General features: G+C 39.6%; 1 protein-coding gene across 4 annotated transcripts in view; it reads right to left on the reverse strand.

The window, feature by feature from the left end:
• The window catches only part of KDM4B (lysine demethylase 4B), a 94,146-nt gene that overhangs the window by 13,332 nt on the left and 59,987 nt on the right, over nucleotides 1-20,827 (reverse strand). For 2 of the 4 annotated variants that reach the window (XM_075038022.1, XM_075038025.1), the window contains 8 exons: nucleotides 20,590-20,622; nucleotides 16,363-16,532; nucleotides 10,198-10,715; nucleotides 8,239-8,359; nucleotides 4,805-4,983; nucleotides 3,417-3,639; nucleotides 684-760; nucleotides 438-493 (listed from right to left, as the gene is read on the reverse strand). In XM_075038022.1, coding sequence (XP_074894123.1) covers nucleotides 438-493; nucleotides 684-760; nucleotides 3,417-3,639; nucleotides 4,805-4,983; nucleotides 8,239-8,359; nucleotides 10,198-10,715; nucleotides 16,363-16,532; nucleotides 20,590-20,622 — 1,377 coding nt within the window. The remainder of the gene's footprint in view (nucleotides 1-437; nucleotides 494-683; nucleotides 761-3,416; nucleotides 3,640-4,804; nucleotides 4,984-8,238; nucleotides 8,360-10,197; nucleotides 10,716-16,362; nucleotides 16,533-20,589; nucleotides 20,623-20,827) is intronic. The other 2 variants (XM_075038023.1, XM_075038024.1) reach the window with 2 other exon arrangements.

Below are 20,827 nucleotides of genomic sequence, written 5' to 3' on the forward strand. Positions count from 1 at the left end.
ATTAAATACTCAAGAGGGCAGTTAACATTTCTCGGACTCCCTCAGTATCAAGGCATATTTATGGTGGTTGGCAGCCTTGGCAACATTACCAACTGATTGTTAATCACGGTCGCACAAGGTAAATGTCTCTAGAACAACAGGGATCAACCTTCTTATGCATCTGATCTTGCATTATACTAAACATTCTCTGAACGGACTTTTCTCCGAGAAATAACCAAATTCAGCAAGTGTTCAGAGCCACATTACCTCTGCTATTGAAAAGCCTGGTGCAGAGTGTAAGACAGTACAATTACTCAAGCTCATCGTGCCAAGTCGGCAAGTAGCAGTTCCCTCCATAATGCCAAAACTACCTGCTACACTGAGCTTCAAGACCAAATTCAGAACACTAGAAGATTAGATGCAGTATGGAAGGAAAAAGTATTAAAAACATTGCTTACCGCCCATCAGTGGTCATCTGAAGAGCTCCTCCCCTGAGATTACACAGGCAACATTCCTGTAGGAACAAAACTCCTTCAGAACTGGACCAAAAAGCTCTGTTAGACTGCCTATCTTTCCCAAAAAATGACACCACCACATCTGGGATGCAAAGGCAAACTGTACCCTCCCACCACCCATCTCTGTTGAAGTATCTAATTAATTCCCACAGTAAGTTTTCTTTTGTCTCCAGAAGACTAGAGGCTTACCGCTGCCCATGCATTGGCTGAGCACCGTGAGCAAGACCAACTTTCATTCACCAAGTCTGGACGTATTCCGTAACAGCCTGAAAGAAACAAAGTTATATCCTTCAGAGTTTTGCTAACATACCTGTAGTAGTGACTTGTTAACTTTTCAATTCAGAAGCATCTTTGAAATCAGGTGTAGCATTTGAATAACTGTATTCAGTAGTCTAGGCTCAGACAAAAGTCATAAGAAAAGTCATCCTTGGGAAGGGGGACAATTTAGGACCAACACGTCTAAAAACAAACAAACCACACACAGGTAACCCTCAACATTTTTTTTTCTCTCTTTTGCAAGGACTACAATAGCAGTGCTTTGATCCTTCAGGCAAGAACTGGGCTCAAAAGTGATGCTACTACTGCTGGAATGCACTCACACATCAAAACAGTTAAGACCACTGAATTTTAGCATGACTGAAGCAGTCATCTTTGCTAAGTGGTATTATGAGGAAGGACAAATTCACTAATGTTGCAAGGAAACTAAATACATGCATTTCATGTATTTAACAGTATTTAAACTAACACTATCCTGGTGTTAGAAACATCTGACTTTATAGAGCATCAATGACTGTAATATGCAAGCACCAGATCTTCCTACATACTTCTCTGCAGCACCAAAATAGTAAAGTGGTATTATACTCACTATAAAGACAAGGAAATAAGACCAAAAAGCCCTTAAAAGTCTGTAAAAAGCACTGAGGTTTGCCATTGAAGACAATAGGGACAAGACATATAAATACTTTTGGAAAATTGCATCTACATGATTCCCGAAAGCTTGTGAAGAAAGGCTGTAGCTGAAAATTAAACATACCACAAATTGCTGGCCAGCATCCTAGCTAACACAGACTTCATCCCATGGCCTTTACCTATCCTAACAAAACTGTACATAAAATTTCATCTGGAGACTCTCCAATTACTGAATTAAACTTAAAAGAAGTTATTCAGAAAGCACTGAGATTGCCATAATAACCTGATTTCTAAAAATCATCCACTTAACCAGATAAACATTATGTCAAAAAAAAGTCAATAATATAGATCCACTGCTGTCTTCCACATCCGAAGTCTCTTTTCATCAAATCAAGAAAGCAGATTCAACCCAGTCCTAGAAAATGGGCCGGGGTGTTGAGACTAAAAAACTGATCTGGAAACTGAGCTGAAAGAGAAACAGACACCCTGAACTGAAATACTGCTGGAGCTCAAAACAGTGTAGAACAAGCTGAAATTTCAGCATTGATTTGTTGCTTCAGGACCACAAGTAGCTGGACTATGGGATTTGAGGGGAGAAACAGTCACACTTACTGCACACCAGATTGTCCCATAAGGATGATCCTAATGGAACAAGAAAAGTATGCTCTTTTTATGGATTCTGTCAACACCTTAAAAGCCCATAAACCTTCACAAAAGTTTTCTTCTCTGTACGTCCTTGCTGTTGTCATAACCTAGCACAGTTAGGTGAGAGCACTTCTCAATAACAAGTAGACTGCCAACTGGTTTTACAGCATGCTGCCAGATTAACCAAAATACACCTCAACACTGCAATCCTATAATAAAAGCAAACAGATTCTCTGCCGCAAAGTCAAAGGGATATCACAGTCTGGAAGTACAAACGGCAACAAGGAAAACACAAGACACTGGAGACCGCATCAGACTAGATTTAACTTCTGTCCTATCCTCAAGGGTAGAGTAGAGCCAAAATAGAAAGCTAAATTTCTCTACATCCTGAGACTGCAGAATAACATCATCTTGCCCACATCTCTCTGTCCCTAAACAGAATTTGGCTACTGAAACCATTTTGATAGACTGGACTATTGAAGACATATGGATGTACAAGATGCAGCATCTCTGTTCTGATCGCTACAGAGATCGCAATTTGTGAAGTAAGAAAGCAGCCTTTATCCTCGCACTCACTCTGCATCACATTCTCTTATTAGGCAGAAGTGACCATAATCACGAATGCAGTAGAGAAATAAAAGTTGCATTCTAGTTCTCCACAAGTGATAGTCATGCTGAGCTGCACAGTGACCTGCGGACTATAAAATTGGAACAACAAAAGTAATTCCAGCTGATGCAAGTCAAATAAGATTTCCCATCTGTCAGGATCAAACAGCTGAACAGTAATTCGTCACATCTCCTAGTACGAGTGCAAATGTTAACTAGAAGTCATACAATCTACAGTGAAGGTACACGCTACCAGGATTAATCAGATCTTCTTTTAGACATAACTATCAGGGAAACAAACAGACATATGTTGCTTTTTGTAATCAAGTGCCATTCCTACAAACAGTAACACAGATACTAATAAAATATATCTCAGAAACTATTCAATAATCTCTGATGCACACAAGAACAATACAACCTTACCCAGCAGACTAATATTTGAACAAACAAAAAGAGTGCAACCAGCTTTTTGATTTCTGCTTTATTACAAAAAATGAAAGGTAAAAAAAGAATCTTTTCTGTGAGACAGAGAAGAATCAGCCAACAAAACAAACAGTAAAAAGAATATTTGTGTGTATTTTTAAGATCAGTGACTGCCAAGATGGACTCGAGTATACACATACACTAGTATCAGAAAAGGAAAAAGTGGGAGTGACAGGTATAGCAAGCATGCCCAGAAGGAATTCAGATATAGGCAACTTACAAAGAAACCTGTGAGCTTCTCAATACCCAAAACACTTTGGTGAATAAGGAAACACTCACTAGCATGAACCTGCAGGCAGCATTTGGCACAGGATATCAAGGGACTGGTTCCATCTTCTCCAATGTATGAATTTGAAGGAAGGGGCTCTGTGTTTTCTCCACTTGAGGTAAAGCACATCTCCGGGATCAGAGGCTTGGTCTTTTGTCCGCATTTAGAAAGGTGGACAAAAGAGGTGGTCTCCCCTACAGAGACTGGGACAGCTTCTTTATCCATCTGTAGGGACTTAAAGAGAAAATATTATCATATGGAATTGCCTCTTCCCTGGTCAGAGTTTTAACGTTAAAAGTCAGAGCACTCCCCTTGCAAATAAAGTCATCCAACACCTGATGCCATGCAGCACAAATAACAAACTTTAAATCTTGTCTTCTCATGGACACCCCCACCCCTGCCTTTTGCTCATCTCTCTCTTCCTTAGGCCCGTACAGGGATCTGTAATTTACTCTGAAAGCTCAAAGAAGCATTAGAATAATGAGAAGCTTTCTCTGTTTTTCTTCTGTAAAAATCTAAATTCCTAAATTACAGCTGAAAACACCAAGGAAAAAAAAAAAACCACGAAAATATTAATAAAAGCAAGACCTTCCCTCCCCGTCTCCCATCCTTTTGGCATCCTTCCCTACTCTTTCTGCAAGAATTTCTCCAGAAGGACATTTCAAGGTTTCTGGTAGCAGAACAGAGTTAAAAACAATGGATTAGAACAGCCCAGCTGTACCCAGTTTTCCTTACAACCATTATACAATAGCATCCAGCAATCAAAACAAGTATTTTATTTTCGGTCTGTATAATAAATCAAGAGATTTTATTGAAGGGGCAGGTGGGTTCTGCTTTCCTCAGAAAAAGCTTCCAAAACATATATATGCCTCTAAGGCACATATTCCTAGTGGACACACAAAGCCAGATTTGGGTCTATAAGCATGCAAGAACAAATCAATATACAACTGGGCAAATAACTAATTCGTGTGATAAATTTTGCCTTTCTGCTCATAACATATCCCAAAGCATATTGGTAGTTTCCAAAAAGTGATGCATGCTCTTACTCAGTAAATTTTTATTTTGTTGCTTGTTTGCATATATTCAGAAGTCCAGGCCCACATCTAAACAAGAGCAATCACATGCCCAATATGGCATCGTTTCCCTGCATGAAATAGTGTTTGCAGTGCAAAGCTCTTTAAGTGTGATTTAAAAAATGAAAGCTGAGAAAGCCAGAGAAGCCAGGAAAGATAACAAAAAAGGCTCCATCCACTGCTTCTGCCAAATCCAAACACAATTCTTTGTTGTGCAAATTTGTATGAGTCTTCTTTATAATGAAGGTATGCATCGTAACTTAAGACAGTAGCCACCACACAGTACCCACCACTGACATGTCCATCTGAGCAGTATCAGGAATTACCTGGTTATATGGGTAAAAGAGGGTACAGACAGCACAGTAAGGCTCACTCAGGGCAGCTGCTGCATTGAATTTTCTTTCAGCTGGGAAATTATGTGCTTTATTCTTCCACTGGAGGGAAAGTAGAGATTTCAAAGCCTCCGGGTCACTCATATCTTCCTCTCCAGAAAATGGAAATGTTTCTAGAATGAAAAGGAATCCCAAAACAATGGACAGTCAGTAAAGGTAAAATGCAGCAAGGTAGGGTTAAACGGCTAATGTTCTGACAACACAGGAAGTTCAATAAATAAGAACATTCAACTCATCCATGGTTCCTCGTATGTGTATGCCTCAAATACCTCCTTAAATGGATATAATCTCCACTTTATGGGTAGGATAGACAAGATAGAGACACCAATAACCTAATGGAACGGGCCGTGATGAAGAATAAGGAAGAGAATCTAAATTTACTGCTTTCATAACTCTCTCCACCTTCCAGCTGTGGAAACCTGCAACATCCTTTTAATGACGCCAAGTTCAAACTGTGCAAGTGCAAGAAAATTCCCCTTTCTTTTCTCCAACTGGGAGCTGCATTCTCTGCAAGACATGCACGCAGCCCTGCTGGTTTGGTTAGGCCAGCTCCCAATTCCCAGCAGTCAGCAGCAAGCCTGTTTCAACCTTCCCAAAGTGCATCCCATACCTGTTTCTGCAAACAAAAATCCTGGCCATGAGATATCCGGGGTTCAAGTTTTTGTTTTACTGTTCTGCAGCTGCTTCACAGATACTTCCATCAAGCACACACCACTAAGCCTTCAATTTGCATTCACCACCACCTCTTCTTCTGCTGGAGCTCTGATAGGTTCTGCTTGTGCTAATTAGTTTGCTAATTTTTTGTTTTTACAAAACCTTTAAAAGGCCCTTGGCATTTTATGATTAAACCACCACAGAATCCATTTATGTCAGTTTGGGGATCCAAGTTTCTTACCATTCCTTATTAAGGAATTCTGAGTCACTAAGTGTTAAAGAAATTTTGCACGCAAGACTAAGTGTAAATCACTCATTGCATTGGCAATCTGCAAAATTTCCAAAAGAACACCTTTGACCAGGGGAACTGAAAAACATCTTAGTGGAACATTATCCCCAGAGCTCAGCACATTAAACCAAATTGTTCACTGCTTCACTGTTAATGACTGGAAATACGCAGTTAATGTTCTGCTCTCAACAAGGCTAAGTCTCCTTCCCATTTCTACCTCCCTTTTAAGATTTTCAGACTCTTAGGTTACCAGAAAGGATAAAAGGAACTTGTAGTAAAACTCTAACGGCTAAGTTTACATCTCAGATTCTAAATGTTCCCCCCAATTAATCTGATATATATTTGCCAGAAAACATGGGAAATTTTATTGTGTTTAATTAATCAAATTTTTTTTTGAGATGATGAATGCTGTCTGTGTATCTCTGTCACACCTTAAATGAGGGTTACTTCCTAAAAGGTGTCTTTTCTTACTATATTTTTATTTTTATCTTGTTATCCAAAGGCTAACAATAATTGCTAATACCACAGCATTTTCCACAACACCGCATGGGATTCTGCTGGAAAGGGAGACAAATAGAAACAGCCTTGCCAGCGGGCAAGTTAGGCTTTCCTTCGTAGAGGAAGATGCTGCTCATGCCAGGAGCTACTGCCAGTTCAGCGTGTATCAGATCAGAGCTGGCCCTCATAACAAAACAGATTTATAAGGACATGTTCTACAGTCTGAACTTCAGCTACATGTGCTTACGTGTCCACACCTCGTGTAAGGCATAAACAAAATTTAAAAAAGACCAGTGACCTCAGGTATGCAGATTGATACTTTTAAGATGTCTTTCTTTCAAAGCAGAGCTCAACCCTCACCTTTTGAGGAAATCAAGCACCTTTAATGACATTTTAAGACAAGAGCCAAAAACCAAACCATATGTTTCTCCGTATTTTAGTCAAGGCACATCAGGAGACAGATAAGGATTTATGATACCAGTGAAATCAATGAAACCAGCATCATAATCCAGAGTGACAGAGAGGAATAAAAAAAAAAAAAAAAAAAAAAAAAAAAAGGAAATGACTGTTGTATGTTATCATCACCTTCACTTATCCCAGGATGGATTCTAGGTGACATACAGCATTCAGGATGGCTCCTACATTTTAAGGAAGCTATACGCAAGTAGAAAAGACTAACAATTTGTCTGAACTGAATCTTAGTGTAGCATATGCATTCTCTTAATTTACATGCTTACTCTTCCTCACTGCAGCCTCCAGATCATCCTTATCCATTAGCCCTGAAAAAGCAAGGAGTGCAGAGAGCTGCTTCTATTCCCTGGCGGGGAAAAGAAGAATCCGTTTGATCAAGTTTTGCCCAACAGTGCTGTAAATCAGTCCCGAAGAAATGCCAGCTTTCACAGAAAGTTGCTCCTGAGTCAGCCAGCAAAGTCCCTGTACACCATCCAACAAGTCAAAACAGTGAAAAGAATCTGTCTAATGAGGATCCTTCAGCACAAAGTTTGTTGCAAGGTCTCACACCAAAACAAGATAACTAGTCTCAACTGCCTTTCAACGCTTCACTCCACATTACACATATGCAAGACATCAAATGCATCATCCTTGGTAAGGAAATGGAGCTATATATGTGCAGAATAACCCCTCCCTACACAAAGTTTCTCTAAAGTCAGCAGATATAGTCTCTGAAGGAAAGTAAGCAGGAAAGACATTGTCCTTTTGAATATAAAGTTTTAAGTACCTTGAAAGCAGGGATTGCCAACTATACCTTCAGGTACCTGCCCCAGCTTGCAAAAGCTTCTTACTGGGGACTCTTCTACATTCTGAGTACTTTATAGTGTGGGCAAGACCCAGAAATGGTAAATTACACCACACAACAGAAGTGAGAGATAAGAATCCTTTTTTTTTTTTTTTGTCTAGACTGTTATAGCATTCACAGTGACTGGAATGTAGGAAAAAATCAGTGATGTACAGTTAAGCACCGAGACACTTTCTAACTCTCGTTTCTGGATCTGCCAAGAAAAGTTGGGCCACAACATTCGTATGAATTAAAAAGCCAATCAAAAAGTTAGAATTCACTTTCCCTATACACATAGCAGCAGACCTAACCTCCACCTCCCTCGAGGTGAACAGATCTCATTTTAATGCACTATCAAAGATGGAGTTTTTACTTTAAGATGTTCTCTTCTGTGAACTCTTTTTTCCCTTTGCCCAAAATGCTCCCTCATTCTGCAGCCAGCAAAATATTTTTCTTGAGACAATAAAGGGTGGGCAGTGAGAAGGGAGACCTCCCACAGATGAATTTTGTTTCCAGCTAGGTTATCAAAATGGGAACATGCTGCATTTTTTATCAGTTAAGTGTAAAGCAAAGTTTCAGGCCATCCAGTTATGTTAATGGCTTCAGCAATTTTTCTAATGCTAGTGCACTCACCCTCATCACTCGAGGTCTCCTGTTTAACCACCGACAATGGAGAGCGGGTTGGTGGTTTGCCCAGTGGATGACGACGACTCTTCTTTATCTCCATCTTCATTTTTGAAAAAGCAGAAGCAGTCTGTAACAAAATAAACCAAGCTAGATGGGAACCCCAAAATATCTTGGCAGTCAAAGGAGAGTACAGGACAACAGAGGCAGAATCCTTGTCATAAAGAGTTCTTGAATTTACACAGCAAACTTCTCGCTGCCTTTTGGCTGCAATCAATAAAGTCTCCCAAGCCAATTACTGTAGTAGGTAAAGCCAATATTATATCTTAAGATGTCGGGTAAAGGTAAACTGAGTACTTTATAGTGTGGGCAAGACCCAGAAATGGTAAATTACACCACACAACAGAAGTGAGAGATAAGAATCCTTTTTTTTTTTTTTTTTTGTCTAGACTGTTATAGCATTCACAGTGACTGGAATGTAGGAAAAAATCAGTGATGTACAGTTAAGCACCGAGACACTTTCTAACTCTCGTTTCTGGATCTGCCAAGAAAAGTTGGGCCACAACATTCGTATGAATTAAAAAGCCAATCAAAAAGTTAGAATTCACTTTCCCTATACACAGGTATACAGGTATACACAGGTAAACTGTTTTCTTATAATCAGAACAGCCTCAGAACAGCTTCGAGCTTGCCAATTCCATTAGTTTATGAAAAGTCTGGTCAATCACATAAACAGCTAGGAACTCTAGCATGAAAATTATGTACAGGGCATATAGGATCAGAAACATTTTAGTAGAACGTTACAGTGCATTTTATGACAAGCATATTTATATTGTACTATACCCACTGTCCTGTGTACCAGCCAACATTGTAAATACTGCATGCATCCTAATCACAGGGGCTCAGAGTCCTCTTTGGTGCAAGGCACTGAACGTGTTACAGGTGAGTTACTTTGCACTAGAAATCAACTGCCATGTGCTTTGGTTCACAAATATGGGGACAAGCAGCAGTGTTACAGCATTAAGAATGAAATCCAAGTACATTCCACGTTACACAAGAGTGAGCAGAGATGAAGATACTTATGGCAGCCCAGCATAGCATAGGATTTTTTTTCCCCCCTCTAGTCTGCAGCCATTCTTAGAAACATTTACATTGAAAGGTATGCTAATTTTGCCATACCGGTATGGCAATGCACATTTCCCTGCCATCCCCACAATTTCTAATAGTGCTTTGCCATTCCCTTGACTCTTTCAGCAGCATCACGCAGGAAAAGAGCTACATCGTATTGCTCTGACTTGCTCCTAATTCCTAAACATTTTCCTCCTTTCTCTTTTGGAAACTGTCCTCAGTAAAGCACTCCCCAAGGAAAAGAGATGCCTGAGACAGATTACATGTCATGAACTGTATTGTCCACGAAAAAGTTTTCTGCCAACTTTCCCAATGCTAAATCTCCTAATGGAATAGATCCCTAGGTAACACTACCTAACAGGCCAAACGCTTGGAAGCATAAAGCACATGCTGGAGAAGTCAGAAACAAGGGAGAAGAATTATTAAAATGTTGGTGCAGCCAAAGTTCCCCTGGGGATTGTTTGGTTTTACCGCTCTCAGAAGGGTTGCCTGCAGCAGTCTCTTGCTTGTGCTGGGTCTTCCTGCCTACTGTTTCAGGTTATCATCTCAATATTATCTGTACTATTAGCAGCAGGAAAAGAGATTCTCTATTCTGTCCTTTGAAGACAGTAACAAGTTTGATTAATCAGGTAGCATCAATGCAATGATGGACTGAACTATGGACTGAGCTGTGAGAAAATAATCAGTTTCTTCCTGTGAAAGCACTCTATGGCTCACCAACATGGCACTATTCCACTGGAGGCTCAGGCACAATTGAGGACTCCTCTCATTCCAAGTTTGGTCCTCAACTTGTTGCTTAAAACTAGCAAATCTTATAGTCGCCTCCTTGGTCATGCATACCTGTAGATCACTGACCTCTGTAGCGACCTCTGTATTTTCTGCTTCTGCATTCTCCTCCTCCTTCACAGAAATTTCCATAGGGACTGTCTGCTCCTGCCAACCTGGACTCTTTTGTGTGGCAAACTGCTCAAACGCCTGCTGGCAGGACATGCGCTCCTTGTCAAACACCACCTTTTTGGTCCGTGGAACCACATAAAGCATGGGAATGATTGGCCGAGGTTTAAAGTCATCTTCCTCAACTGGTGCCTCCGAGGGCTGGATAATGTTCAGGGGAGCTGGGGGCAAGCTCTTTTCTGCTGTAGATGATGTGGGTACTGCTGGGAGTACTGGTGGTCGTGCTGCTGGTGCCTCGTCCTCTGCCAGCTGCTGCTGCGGTGCAGGCGGTGGTGGCAGCGGTGGCTGCTGCTGCTGCAGAGGCGCCTGAGGTGCTTGCAGATGGTGCTGGTGTTGATGGAAAAGGTGCTTCTTCCTCCTCTCGCTTTTTACTTTCGGAGGACGGGCTTTTACTTTGCAGTCACCTGTTTCAAGATAATAGGCAACATTTAGCTTCATATGCCAAGATTTCTGGGCATTTAATATTTTTTGCCTTTCATCAAAAAGCTCCAATGCTGGGCTAACATATTACATCATGGTTATTATTCTTCCCTTCCAACAGGCAGACTGAAAGCTGTAGACATATTCAGCTGTACTTAAGCACTGACTTACAGAAGCCCACTTTAGAAAGAAAAGACTTGTGTCATTTCTATGGACTATTTAATTCTTGACTGGAGCAGAAAGGCTGCCAAAATGAATGTTGCCTGGAGGGAAAATATCTAAAGCCCTAAGAAACTGGACAGTGTGCCAAAAAAACCCATGTAATGTATTACACTAGCCCTGACTGTGTATTTCAGGTTTTCTGTATCAGCAGTCTCCAAAGTGGGGTGCACAAAACCATGCACTGGAGTGCAGGAAGAAAATGTTTTTGTACCATTAATAAATAAAATAAAATAAATGCTATTTTAAAGATACATTTTATCATTATCTCATCCTTTTTTAAATCTCTATTTCTGTGTATATTTTATAATGGACATAATACATTAGCATAGCAATACATGTATAGATTTTATAAATAAATATGCATACATCAGGAGGTGTGCTCAGAATTTTTTTGTGATAAGGGGACACAATCAGAAAAGTTTGGAGACCACTGCTCTCCATAGTTTGTGATAAGCTCTGCAACACCCCCATTTACTGCTCCCTCTATTTGCAAGCATAGCTCTTATCTGAGTATTACTGTGTGTCAATGCATTCAACAGCCCTAGGAAATGAAGAATTGAACAAAGATACCTGAATCATTATTACCAAAAGATTTCTACTGTAAGGTCTTTTAAAAAGATGCCTTTAAAGCATAAATCAAGTACAGCATTGAACTAAGCCTATTACAGACACCATGCCAGCACTGGTTACTGAGATATCCTTTCCTAGCACTCCTTCCATTTGTCCTTGTTTCTCCTAGCTTACTGTCATCCATCTTATCTGCATAGCATTGCAGGTCTCTTAGACGGCTGTGACAACAAAAACACTTCTTGAACAGATAGATGGCTCAGTATTTTTACCAGAGGCAGTAATGACCCATAAAAGTCTTCCCCACCTATCTTCCCAATATAACTCTGTTCAAGGATCCATATACACTGATTTCACAGCAGCAATTAAAATTCCTGCTGGCCACTGACCAAGTGTCTCTAGGTTAGGACAGTAGATGCCTTCACATCTTGCCTTATTCCATCTAAAACGATGTATGTTCCCTTTGCCCAAACTCTTCCCTCACTTCATGAATGAAGTTATCAGTTCACTCAAATGAAAGTAAATAATAGATGCTCCACAGCCAGATGCCAGTGCTCAATTTATTTCATAAGAGATTGTTTTTCACCTGCAGATGTTATGACTAGACTACTCTGCTGCAAAAGCTCATTTTCCCACTAACAGGATGGGGAGGAGGGCTGATGACAACAAAAGACAGAGAAAGACTATTCACCCTAATAACGATGCTTCACCAATCCCAACCTACTCACACTCCTCCATTAAGGATTAGACCAAAGCTGACCAGCCAAACCTAGTAAAAAGAAAATCAGATAAACCATCACACAATAACAAGGTATCTGCGGGAGGAAGGGTTTGAAAAGAGAAGGCGGATAATACCACAATAAGATAAAGTGCTAAAATCCCTGCTAAAATCTTCTAGGGGTTACTTCAACCTCGACATCTCCCAGAAGTCTGGTCTGATGACTTTATTTACACTTATTTATAAAAATGGGAACAAGTCCAGCCCAAATACTTATTGTTGTACTTGTGTAGGCAGTCCCTCAGATAAACTGGTTTATTCTATCAAAGAGAAAGGAATATTGAATTTCCTTAGAGAAACAAACATATTGAATGAAAGGCAAATTGGATTTTTCCCCAGTTGCACAAAACCAGATCATATTTACTCTCCATACACTCGGAGAATTCTCTACCCAACAACAAAACAAATGCCATTCACCAGCTTTATTGACTTCTAAATGGGTAATTTGACAGCAGATGGCATGTAGAACTTTTAAACAAAGTTCTTACATTAAGACAAACAAACTAGTTTGCAAGTGAGTCTATAAAATCAGAAGCCAGGAAAAAATGAGGTAAAATTCAAAGTCCCTGACTATCATGAATATACCTAGAAACAAAAGGGATCTTTATGCACAAATCAAAATGGCACGTTAACAGAAGAATGCCTATCAGTTGTCCTTCCACTGAAGGAAGGCACACATAGCAGAGCTAGTACACATGGAAAACAGTAGTACAACGATGTTTTTTCAGGGTAAGAAGGCTTGCTTGTCTAGAGATAATTTGAAATACTGTACGGGGTTCACTAAAGTTGCAGGTATACAATACCTTTGAGGGGAAGGGGTGTTGGTGGGGAAATCAAACCACTTATATAGAACCGTACACTGTAGCTTTGAGCAATGAGATTATAAAAAGCTGCTACAAGAGCAGGGACTTCATCTGCTAGAGCAGCCTCTCTGGTATTGGGCAAAGACAATCAGAAATGGACTTCAGCATCAGTAATTTAGCCACAACTTCAGTTAAATAATTTGTACTGTCACCAGCTCAAAAAGAAACTGTAAATTAGACTTATTAATCTAACAGAATTGCAAGCACAGAGATAAAATGAAACAGAACATGGGAGAAAGCAGGAGAGTTTTGCCAGTACATCCCTCTAATACAACACTGCATCCTTCAGGAAGATGTCTGTGTTTGTGTAACAGTTGCACTTGAGGATTTTTCTTCCATCCACATGGGAGACTGCTGTAGATAAAGTAATCACAAAGACTATTCCACCATCCCAAAGCTCCTTCTAAACACCGAGTTCACATTTTCACTTTCAACAGCATTCCCTACTTCTAGGAAGAGAATATTACCCTAAAGCAATCCCTACACACCCAGTGTTTATACCCTATACATCCTCTATGCTAACAGAATATGTGAACATGACCGATACAGGAGCAGAAAGCAAAAGTGGTAAGAAAAGACCCTCTACTTGCTTCTAGGGGTTGTGGCTGCTCAGTTGTTATCAGAACTTCATACAGCACATGCTACAAATATGTAGATGGCCGCAGCAATTGCTAGCAGATTTCTGAAAAGGCTCTATTTTTCCTACATGATGCTAGAAAAGTCCAGAAAGCCTCCAGGACAAACTCTTGTGCTATGACATTGTTTCATGATAATCCTTCCATCCCATTAATCAGTCTAATCTCTTAATGACTTTACATTGCCAGCTTAAGCAATACTGGAGAAAAATCAGCAAGAGACCAGCCACTATTTGACAGTTGGCCAATTCTTGAGATCCTGCCTGAAGTAAAAACCTCACCTAGTAAATGGTCATCTAAAAATCAGTTATGCACCAATTTGCTATTACATACAGGTAACAGCAGAAAAGTTCACTGGCATCTTGATCACAGTATTACTTCATGTAATTATGTACTTAGTTTACAATTGCAACACTGAAGAGGATATGTGGGAATGCCATTTAATGAAACGTGGTGGAAAATAACACACAACTATTTTGCAGTTAGGCATCTCAATGCTTCTTCTCACATTATAAAAAAAAAAAAAAAATCATGTAAGATATATGGTTTGTAGCCCAAGTCTGCAGGACTCTTTAACAGGCACAGCATTGCAGGTAACACCTGCTGACTCACAGGATGTATTTATGCTGCTTAGCACACCCAGAAGAGCAAAGCTTAAAGACTCTCCTTTTTAATTTCAAGTCCCAAGACAACCTGCTAAGAATTCTAAATACATTGATAGCAACATAATAAATTATGAATATAAAGCTGAGTCATAAAAACCAAAAGCAAACACCTTATGGTATCTGGGTCAGAAATCCTGAAAACCTCAAGTTATTAATCTCAGCTAGTCCAAATAACCAACATGAAGCATAAGACCTACTTTGAAACTACCAACGATTAATTTGAAATCTCATTCTTCCTCCTTCTCAAGGTCATCTTTTCTGGTGTAAGGAGAAAATTAAGCCAAATTAAAACCAGAGGAATAGAAAAAGGAAGTGAAGGCAGGGATGGGGGGAAGCTAAATTGCCATGAGCAGGGCCATCCAAACAGATGCTATTTTCTTTTTCAAGATGAAACTGTAACACACTTGTGAGAGGTAATACAGACAGTAGGATGTAGAAAACTAGAGAACTCACTGGTACTTAATTGCTATATTGCATTAAGAAACTTGTATATTTGCTAACAACCTGAGCATTGGACCCCTCACAAACTGCAAATCAGTCAGTCTGATTCTAGTGACACTTTCTGCAATGGTGCTGAAAATAAGCTTTTCCCTCCTGTGCTAACAGTTAAAGAGCTCTTAACATGTAGTCTAAGTGTATGATTTGGAACCTATTCAGCTAGAACAGAATCTCTATTGTTCCTCTACCATTCTAAGGATCTCAGATCTATCCTTGTCACTTATCTCTTGTCTCCGAAGGGATATCAGCATTTTCGGGCCATTTATTACAAGCATCAATTGTTAAACTTGTACAAGATCTAAGAGCATACAATTTAACACACTGCTGACACTTTCAAGCTTAGGGCAATAGAAATTAACTATCTGCACTGTGCTACTCCTGCTCTGTAGAACAATGATTTTCAAACTCCTTATTTCCCATGAAAAGAGAAAATACACTGTCTAGCTAAGAGACTCTGGAACTGAACAAAGACCTCAATTCTTTTCTCAGACCTTCTACAGATTTCTTTTAAGATCATCATCAAGGTTCTCTAAACAGTTTGCAGCATCAGTTTTCTACAAATGCTAAACAAATAATGGATATATACAATATAAGAAAATGAATTCACTAGTGTTTATGAAATGCTCGAGAGTGCCTCAAAAAGAGGTGGCATCAGACACATCAACTACTTAACCACACACATCAAGGGGAAAAAAAGCAGCTTACTCCCAGAAAGAATTGCAACCTTTCATACACAGCCAAGAAAAAAAAGCCCTCACAAAAAGAGCCTCCAGCAAGATGGCTGAGGTCAGGCCTTTGGACTAACCACATGCAGAAGAAATCATAAAGGACTGGGAGTCATAATGGACTGGTATTAACTTCAGCCATGCAAAGAAAGCTGAAAAGCTTCCCTCCTACAGCTAGAGTTGAAAACCAAACCTGCAACTTGGACTCATGCAGCAGCTGCGGATCCCACAAAAACCTAAGGCTGACTTTATTCACAGTGTCTGTAAGAAATGGGGAGGAATGGAGGAAAAGGGGAAAGATTAATTGCACAAGGGAGTGCACAAATCATTCCTTTTCAGAGTAGGACACAAAATATATTTATTTGTTCCTCTATGAAATATTTTAAAATATTCCTCCCCTAATATATATTTTTACAAACCTGTAATAGTTTGGGCAGAATTTTCAAGCCCTGCCAAGAAAGCTATTTGGACTGAATCCTTAAAGAGAGGGAAAAATCAATTGCTGCTGTAAATGATGGTGTATTTCAGTGAGCATAGATTTAATATTGGGAAAGACTCTACTGATATTTCAACAGAAATAAACAACAGCAGACAAGTTATTTACAAATGTGTTTTAGAGAGATAGCTTGCCCCAGTTCTTCACTGAAGTGATCTGCCATCAGCGAGCAGGGGCCTCACCTTCTCCCTCAATCACTTTGCTTCTCTCCTCTTCCTCCAGATCCGTCCCTCTTTTCAGTTCCTCTTTTACTTTCACATCTTCCAAGGCAGTTTCAATAGCCATGACATCCCCAAGTGACTTCTGATCCTCTGTTTTATGTCTTCTGGGTTGACTTCTTTTTCTGTGAGACCTAGAAGTACAGAAACGTGATTCGACATAAAAGAACAGCCTTCAATATATAAAACGATCACTGACTTAAAAAGCTGAATACAAAACAAAAGGATCTTCTTTGGAGAGAAAACACAAGGTAGCTAACAATAGCTACAGGGCAAAACAGATATCTGAAAGGAAACAGATGAACCTTGCATAACTCAACATTTAAGATCCATTCACAGCAGCCATTAATTGTTCGGGTTTCTTGAAGAGTTTTTTCCCACCATTACTAATGTAAGCTCACAAGCTGCAGTTAAAATTATTTTAATTGTATTTTAAATCTATTTTGCTTGTATTTCAAAATATAGATGAAAACTTGTTATAAATCTTTCTTTCATCATCTGCCTCCATTCCATCATTTCATTTCATTCTGTACATGCTTCCCTTTGGCAAACTGCTGGAAGTCTGCAAAGCATCATCTTCCAGCTCTGAAACATTAACCAGAACTGCCAGTTGCTAAAAACACAGTATAATGAATGCTTATAGCATAATCAATAGGCAGTCTATGATTTTTCAGTAGTATAATTCACAAGGTCCAACGCCTACGAAGAAGTCTAAAAAAAGTGTGTATTAATATGATCAGGCTAATACTAACAAGCCAATAGCAATGCTCTTCTTTCTAAAGAGTCAACACCACAAAGAGATTACAGTAGCCGCAATGCAAAGACAAACGCAAAAGTCTGGATAATGTCTTTTAGTTAGGAACCGTATTAGGAGCCAAACACCCACACAGACGCTCAACTCGCTCCCCACCACTCAAGTGGGACAGGGAAGGAAAACAGGAAGAACAACAGCCAGAAAACTTGTAGGTTGAGACAAAGACAGTTTAATAGGTGAAGGAAGAATAAAAAGAAATAAGCAAAAGAAATCCACTCACCATCTCCCACAGGCAGACCAATGCCCAGCCAGTCTCCAAACAACGGCCACCTTGGAAGCCAATCCCCCCTTCTTCCTTCTCTGCCCCAGGTTTTTATTGCTCAGCATAACATTTTATGGTATAAAATATCCCTTTGGCCACTTTGGGTCAGCTGTCCCAGCTATGTTCCCTCCCAAGCTCTTGCCCACCCTCAGTCTACTCACCAGGCAGGAAGCAGAGCGGGAAAAAAATAAAGCCTTGACACTGTGCAAGCACCCTTCAGCAGTAGTCGAAACATCACTGCCTTATCAGCATTGCTGTAGCCACAAATCCCAAACACAAGCCCATGTGCTACTATGAAAAATGTTAACTCCATCCCAGACAGACCCAGTAAAATTTATTGACAGGATCTATCAAGTAGCTCCTTGAACATTGGGTTTAACCCTAACAAGCTCTCTTTTTCAAAAGAGAACAATTCAGAGACCTGCAATTTTTACACCATTTTTAGCATGTAGGCACTTTTTTTTTGAAAGCAGCCTCTTCCATATGGCCTTGCATCTACCATCATGTAACAAACTGTAAAATGCAATGACACTGCATTCATAGGCCCAAAACTGTAGCAAAGCTGAAATTCAGCTTTCCATCCTCAGAGCCCAGAAACTCAGCTGCTAATTAGATTTGGAGTACAATGGAGTTAAGAGCCCTTAATCAGGTAACCAACAAAGAAGGAAGAAAAAAATTCAACCTGAGATGAATGATTAATAGAAAAGAAAGTTGACCCATATGCACAGTAATTTATAATTGCTAGACTCTAACCATATGGTAGCCCTCCAAGTATAGATGTTAACTTCACACCTGCAAGACATTCATTAGCAGGAACACACAGCTGAACCCAGAAGGATGGACTTTTCACCCATATTCTAAGAACCCACCACGTTCTCTGTGGGGGAAAGGCAAGGTGGAAGGAGAAGATAAACCTGTAGGACTTTTCCATTGACACTGGAACCTTCCATAGCTGGTGAAGAAAGCATCAGAGTAGAATCAAGTGTTACAAGCTGCTTTTAGTGAAGTGTGTGTTTTATTCCTGCGGTGTAGAAATGCCAGGCAAAAATTAAATCACAAAGCTCTATACTCACAGTAGATCAAAAAGATCTTTTTCCAGTGCTCTTCTCATTCTGAAGTTGTGGAATAATGAAGAGAGGCAGAAAGCACATCATTTAAAGAAACTGTGCTTCCAGAAATACAAGTTGAAGGCTGTACATTTCAAGTGAAGATGTTCTGTATCTGGCATAATTCACATGGGCTTTTTGTGGACTAGACTAAAACAGTCTCTCACTGAAGCCATAAAGTAAACAAAGTTGAGTTTTTCAAGGTAACTAAGTATGAGCAACCTTAAGAGAAGTAGTAAGGTGTATCTCTGCAGAGTTTAAAAGCTACATTTTCCAAGAGAGCTGGCAAAAAAGCAGCATTTATACTCTTTGAAGAACAGACCAAAAAGCAACTTAAATTAAGTAGATACAACTGTGAAGAGGTTTGGACAGAGGTGAATCCCATTTTTTCAGTAAAGTCCATCCTGCTGAGAAAAGTCAGTCTTCAAGTAAAATTATGTCTTTCCAAGACATAAGCACAGGAGAGAGACTACTCCTAAGCAGTATTCAACAGCTTCAAAACTGCTTCAGGATAATACTGAAATAATCTAGGAAACAATGAATAGATAAGGAAAAAAAGTACCCGGATCTTTTGCAATAGGCTCAGGCTAAGAGAGAGGCTTCTCTGCTAAGCAATAGGCTCAAAGAGGGAAAATAATCCTTGGTGTTCATATAGTACCTTACACTGTGCAAACATTACAGATATCTAAGTAACCCTTAATAGCCATAGGCAGTATAGAGATCCCAAATTTCCAGATGCAGAAGAAAAAGATGCAGGGACCCACTGGAGCTCAGACAGTCATTGTCCATAAAGCATAAATCCCAACTTCTGACTCTCAGACTACACTGCTTTTCCTGAAGCTCCCTATAGAAGGAAGAGCTGAAAACTTTTTAGAAATATAACCTCTGGTGTAGAGCAACACTGCAGAGGTCAGTTATCTCCCAAATACTGTATTTATTGTCTTTTGGAGCATGGATTTAGTGGGGAACACACATTCCTATTTCAGCATTTGTAAAATAATGGACAAATCATTTCACATAGAAAAGGCAAGACACGAGACCACCAGTCCAAAGCAATGCCGGGTGACCGAAAACTAACTCCTGGGAGACAGCAAACACCAGTGCTGGAGAAAGAGACACACTTACTAGTATGTTACCTTTTCTTTGCTAGAATGCCTAAATAAATCAGCTATCATCAAATTTTTAAGTCAATGTTTTTTAAACTGTTACTCAAAGTCCCTACCAAAGATGGCTTCAGAAACCTGAAGTCTATTTAAAGCTTTTTTCCTGGATTTCAAGGAAGTGATATTGGAACTGAAATTACAAGCAGAATATTACATCTGGATGAAGTGGTACAATTTCCAGAGACTGCCAACACTCACACCAGAAACTCAACAAATACTAGATGAGAGCAGAAAGAAGTAAGCTTGTGTGCTACACTGCAAGCACTTTGGGTAACAGGCAGAGCAGGAATGAGTATGATGTAAAAAAGAAGGGTAAGGGAGCATATGGAAGGGCACACACTTTACATCCGAGTACTTTAAAGCCCTATGATAATTCAATTTCCTAGAATATAGGGTCTCATTCTTCAAGCAAGCTTGATGAGGAAGGAAAGTTCTCCCAACTGGCAGCCCATGTCTAAAACATTCTAGTTCAGTTCCACTTTGAGACAGCAGCAGTGTTTTATTAACTATCTGCTTTGGTGACCAGTTCACTTTATCCACAACCAGTTAATCATTACACATCACTACTAATTCAGTAGATTAACTGCCCACTCAAGAATGGAAAACCAAAACAAGCATGACATAGCTGAGGTTCTCTAGTGATACAAGAGGAGATCTTGGAAAACCACACAAAACCAAGATGAAGTCTGAGAAACCTTGATGCCCAAAGATTTTTCTGTGCTCTTTCAAGGAAGCAGACATGAAAAAAACTAACTGAAAAAGGAAAACACCTTCAGAGTTACTGTTTTAAGAAGCTTGACAGGAAAAAGAATGAAGTCATTTAAGTTGATGAGGGAAGTCACATACCGGTGTTTGTTGTCCTCTTCCTCATCTCCTATCCTATAAAGCAAGATTCCAACAGTAAAAGGTTAGCATGCCAAATTTTCAATTCAAGCATGCTGTAACACACAAAACCCACAAACTTGTAGAAAATTAATACAGAGATCAAAGGAAGCACAGAAAGGCATGCATAAAATCCTTTTTGCAATTGATGGGTGTTTTTTTCCTCCTGCTTTCTGATAAGTGAAGCTATAAATGTTTACTA

This window comes from Buteo buteo, chromosome 10 (assembly GCF_964188355.1).
Source record: "Buteo buteo chromosome 10, bButBut1.hap1.1, whole genome shotgun sequence".
NCBI lineage: Eukaryota > Metazoa > Chordata > Aves > Accipitriformes > Accipitridae > Buteo > Buteo buteo.